This window comes from Berghia stephanieae, chromosome 8 (assembly GCF_034508935.2).
Source record: "Berghia stephanieae isolate SIO BIC M18660-M18661 chromosome 8, UCSD_Bste_1.3, whole genome shotgun sequence".
Taxonomy (NCBI): Eukaryota; Metazoa; Mollusca; class Gastropoda; order Nudibranchia; family Aeolidiidae; genus Berghia; species Berghia stephanieae.
In genome coordinates, this window is record NC_088367.1 from 48,344,614 (window position 1) to 48,350,414 (window position 5,801).

Below are 5,801 nucleotides of genomic sequence, written 5' to 3' on the forward strand. Positions count from 1 at the left end.
GAGGGTGGGATGTAGGGGGGGGGGGGAATAAAAAAGATTAACTACTGCATAATACCTATTAAGTGTATTGTACGCTTTGGAAATGGAGACAAATGCCGCACATATTTGTTACAGATAAAAGCTATGAACTGAAACTACCCCATGACCTTGACCCTCTTAGAACATCAGATCTTTTAAATTTTTGAACAAGTAAAAGAAACAAAATCATGGACTTATGCTCCACCACCAAAAAGAAATAAAACGTCAGGTTCATTACGATCAAACAGGAACAGCACACTCACTTTATTGAAAACAACAGAGTGGAGAGGTCTACCATCCAATTCTGTCGCTGTAAACTGAGGACAATATGGTAAAAGGTTAAATGAAAGAAACAACCCAACTCCCTTCCCCCCCCCCCCCCCCCCCCCCCCAAAAAAAAAAAAGAACAGACAAAAAAAAAACAACAAAAAACAAAAAAAACCCCAAAAAACAACAAACCCAATAGAAATACCAAAAACAAAAAATAATCCCAAAAAAGTGATGTTTTATATAGTGCAATGTCAACTAAATGTGCTCGAAGTGCTTTACCAGGTGATTTTAGCCAACAGCAACTTAACATATGGAACTAGCCATGAGGTGGTGTTATTATATCTTATTTTTCGATGGTGAAAACGTTGCTGCTTGAAGCTCAAAGAAATAAATAACAATAGGAAATTGACTGTGGGTTTCCCCTTTATAAAAAAAACAAAAAACACGATGTTTTGTTGATAAAGGGGTAACCCGAAACGTCCACATTATCTGTTTTTGTTTATCAAATTGAAGCTTCTATTCAATTTTCTCTATTGTTGTCTATTTTTCAATAGAGGCAAATCTATCACTGACTAGGTAACCAGGTACAAATTTATACATCTGACTATGATAAGAAAATATAACATTCCTTTTCCAAGAACTCAAGTTTGCACTGCCCACAGCAGGACTTAGGGCCAATGATCTACAAGCCAAAAATTGAAAATCAAGACCACAATACCACAAAAACCGCATGTTGCTATTGTCCGTTTCATGCTATAGAAGCTGGGATCAACTCTGGTTCTTTGCGCCCAATGGCTATGAAGGAACCTGTTTTTTAGTTAAAAGACTAACCCACACCGGAGACGGACTCCGACGACCCGGCATTGCCGTCCTCTGCCGTCTTCCGGATAAAGACGTCGGGCACGGACAAATTACTAAGAATGAAGAGAAAAGTCGCTAGACCTACCCATACCAAGTACCCAATGTCCTCTGCCGCTTTTTTTTTTTTAAAAGCTTGGTATAATAATAATAATAATAACAATAATAATAAAATAATAATAATAATAATAATAATAATAATAATAATAATAATAATAATAATAATAATAATAATAACAATAATAATAATAATAATAATAATAATAATAATAATAATAATAATGATAATAATAATAATAATAATAATAATAATAATAATAATAATAATAATAATAATAATAATAATAATAATAATAATAGATCTTTAGTGTCCATAAATATGGCAAATTGTCATTTAGTTACACTTTTTATAACGTTATATGATAACTATAACATTGAACAGATATTTCACTCCTACTTATTCTCTCTCTCTCTCTGTCTCTCTCTCTCTCTCTCTCTCTCTCTCTCTCTCTCTCTCTCTCTCTCTCTCTTCATCTCTGTCTTTCACGCATGCGATATACACAACATAAACATATTCATATGTGTAGGTCTAGTGGCTCTTCTCTTTATTCTTAGTATTAATTTGTCTGTGCCAGACAACTTTATCTGGCAGATGGCAGCGGACAGCAGTACCGGGTCAACGGAGTCATTCTCCGGTGTTTGTTTTGTTTTTTGTTTTTAAGTGTTTTACGGCGCGCTTGCAACACATTAAGGTCATATCAGCGCCAGTAAAAAGGAAGAAAATGGGATAGTAAAAAGTTTTAGAATTACAATTAAAGCACAAAAGAAAAGGTGAGACAAAGGGGAATTGGTTCAAATAGGGAACAGATGTAGATTCCAAGAGCACACCGTCAAAGTACATAGTTTGAGATCACCTAAAAGTCTCATCCGGACACAAGCACAGGTCCCAACTAAGAGGAATACACTCAAATGTTTATCAATCATATAATATAATATGTAAACTAAACATAATACAATGCATAACAGAGAGACGATTTACAAGGAAAAAAATATCATCTCCCAAAACTATAACTATACATTCGACTGTTTCCCTCCCAGCCAAGGAACTCTGGCAAGGATCAGGACAAAACTAAGTAATCTCATTCCAAGACAATGACAGGAAACAATTGGAAATGGGTAGAAGACACAGCATGTACCTCCCTGCCCACTATGGGAGGTCAGGAGTATGGGGGGATAGAAGACACAGCATGTACCTCCCTGCCCACTATGGGAGGTCAGGAGTATGGGGGGATAGAAGACACAGCATGTACCTCCCTGCCCACTATGGGAGGTCAGGAGTATGGGGGATAGAAGACACAGCATGTACCTCCCTGCCCACTATGGGAGGTCAGGATCCCCACCCAGTTTCTCCAGTGTGGGTTAGCCCTCAAACTTCAAAACCTGAACAGTCAAAGGGACACACAACACAAATAAGTCGATACATACCATATTATAGACCTTGTTGGAGACTACATCACTATATTGAAAGTCTTCCCCACAGCCAAGCAAGTCGGGGGTTGCCGTGTTGCTGCTGAGTCGACGCTGTTCCATGATGGCTGCTGCCCCACTCAGAGGGGATTTCTGGGAAGACTGCATCACAACAAATCGAGAAAAGTAAGATAGATTTTGAAGATATTATTTATTAAATTATGTGTTTATTGTCTATGTCGTTTTTATTGTATTAGTTATGTTTTTATTGTTTATGTTATGCTTTTATTGTTTATGTTATGCTTTTATCGTTTATCTTATGTTTTCATTGTTTATGTTATGTTTTTATTGTTTATGTTATGCTTTTATTGTTTATGTTATGTCTTTATTGTTTATGTTATGTTTTAAGTGATTATGTTATGTTTTTATTGTTCATGTTATGTTTTCATTGTTTATGTTATGTTTTTATTACTTTAAGTGAGGGAAATAATTTCTACAAAAATTTAAATCTATATTTATTTTTGTACATATGTTTATTTATTCATCTATTTTGGAATATGTGCTCTTTTAAATTAATCAAATTTGCACCATCTATTTTGGAATATGTGCTCTTTTAAATTAATCAAATTTGCACACTGTCCTAATGTAAAAATATTTGTTTTGATAGAGGGAACGTGTAACCTTAAGCACTATTTGTATCATTTGTCAATGAAATCTCACATATCATTATTTTTATTATTATTACTATTATTATTATCATCATCATCATCATCATCCTCATTATCAATATTATTATTAATATTATTATCATTATTATTATTATTATTATTATTATTATCATTATCATTATTATTACCATCATCATCATCATTATTATTATTATTATTATTATTATTATTATTATTATTATTATTATTATTATTATTATTATTATTATTATTATTATTATTATTATTACCATCATCATTATTACCATCATCATACTTACCCCAAGCCTATTTTTTATTTCTTCCCTGAGCTGTTGTCTCAGTCCCTCATTTTTGTTGCATCTGTCGTCGATATCTCCTCCTGTGGCTGTCGGGCCACGATGTTTGATTGGTTCATTCCAAGTTGAAGACGGAGATGACGCGGGTGACAAAGATGGCGACAGGGACGGCGACACGGATGACGATTTGTCGGAGTGGATTTCTACTTGTGTTGTCACTGATGACGCTGGTGGGGATTTCCTGTGTAAAGATAAAATTAAAATTTTAAAAATCATATAAAAACCAAAGACAACAACATAAATGAATACATATATCAATTTAAGGAGTGAATTTTAAAATTAGTTTTTAAAAAACTTATCATACGTTATAGACGTAAAGAAATGTTTTGCTTTATAAATAGTCAGTGACATGATACAAAGAAAATAGAACAAAATGAAATGTATTCTTGATGTAAAACACGGGGTTGAAATAAAATGATCTCAAACATAATCTAGAGGTACTTCTATTTTAACAACACCCATTACGCGATGGACGTAATCTATTTTTTAAAAATAGCATGAAGTGGTAAACAATGCAAGCACTGAAAAGTTAAAAAAAAAAAAAATTATTCACCAAAATACAGGCAGGATTTGTTTTAAAGAAAAAAACCAAAAACTATCGAGAAAAGTTGGTCACAAGAGAGCGTCCCAAAGAAATCATTGGAGTGTGTTGTGTTCTGAAAGAAGCAACAAAACTGATTGGCCAGATAAACTGCTATTGGTTTAATCCTGATGGTGAAACGTAGAGCTATTTAATGTAATAATTTGAAAATAATTTGTATCATAATTGTCCATGATTTCTGCCTTCAATAAATTGTCTCGTTTCCAGATTTGAACAAGATTGAACGTTAACACTTTTCGTCAATTATTTTTCATTTAAATATCAAATATTTAAATGTGTGGAAAATTATAGTAAATATTTTGAAATTTCACATCATTATTGTAGGTTAAGGGCACTCATATTACGTGAACTCTATATAAAAAAAATAAATGAAAATGGCAATATTGCATAAATAATGCGAAAACGAATAATTCAAGTAGAGAAAAGATATATCAAATAAAATACTATGGATTAGTAGCTGCAATGACTATACATTCTAAAAATGTATATAAATACCTAATTTTCTAGGGGGTCAATTTGTAAAAACGCAAAACCTATGAAATCATAGAGAGCGGGTGGGGTTGCCTGAAGCCTGGGATCGTAAAAATACTAACGAAAAGGTGAAAATAAAATGGAAAGGCTTTGGATGGGAACAGTACAGACAATGGACGTTTTGGGTAAAAACCCTTCATCAGCAAAACAATAAACAAAGGAATGTTGAAAACAGATAAAACAAAATGTAGTAAGAATTGTAGTGTCTGTATTTCTGGGCCTATACTAAAACTCATCATGGACATTATTATAGATAAAAGGGTTAGTTCAAATTCTGGTATAAATAGACATTACTAAATACAAATTCGTCATGAAACCAAACTACAAAACACTAAAAATTCAAGCAGTTTAAATACTTAACTAAAGGGAAATAATCGTAATGTATCTGGCAATATGATAAACAACTAAATGGTACATGAAGAAAACACAAATATTCAGAAAACTCAATATATGATTAAAATATCTACATTGTGTTTATGTAAGAAATTATTTAAAAAAAAAAAACAACCCATAAACATTAAGTGGATATTGCATTATATAAAAAAAAGATCAAGCTTTAATATAATTATCTAAATATATAAAAGTACAAGTAATTGATTGACAATTTTAAAAGAAAAGAAAAGAAAAGAAAATTAAACATTGGATTATGCGATGCACAAAGTAAAAAAAAAAGAAAAGAATGATGAATAACTTAATAAAAAAGCATGTTCATGGATTGATCAAGATTGGAATACAATATAAACAGAAGAAATGGAGACCTAATAAAAATGATTAAGCCTGTAGTCTAGTCAAATTATATATGTATGGGAAACACCCCATATAATTATCGCTTTGATTTTATCTGTCATATAATTGAGTTATGTCCCTCGAATTGTTACTGTGTTGTCACAATTGGATTCAATAATAGTCTGATGTCATGTCGCCCAGCAACGGTGAGCAGCTTGGTTCTAAACAAAGAAAATTGGTACTTTTTATTCTTCATGCCGGCTAGAACTATTTCACATGTCATGT

General features: G+C 32.3%; 1 protein-coding gene across 1 annotated transcript in view; it reads right to left on the reverse strand.

Moving 5' to 3' along the window:
• LOC144977874 (uncharacterized) overlaps positions 1 to 3,889 on the reverse strand; it is a 7,491-nt gene extending 3,602 nt beyond the window's left edge. The window contains exons 1-3 of the mRNA XM_078923273.1: positions 3,602 to 3,889; positions 2,632 to 2,775; positions 282 to 335 (exon numbers count right to left, since the gene is read on the reverse strand). Of these exons, the coding sequence (XP_078779399.1) occupies positions 282 to 335; positions 2,632 to 2,775; positions 3,602 to 3,874 (471 nt within the window). The 5' untranslated portion in view covers positions 3,875 to 3,889. The remainder of the gene's footprint in view (positions 1 to 281; positions 336 to 2,631; positions 2,776 to 3,601) is intronic.
• Between the last annotated feature and the right edge of the window lie 1,912 nt (positions 3,890 to 5,801).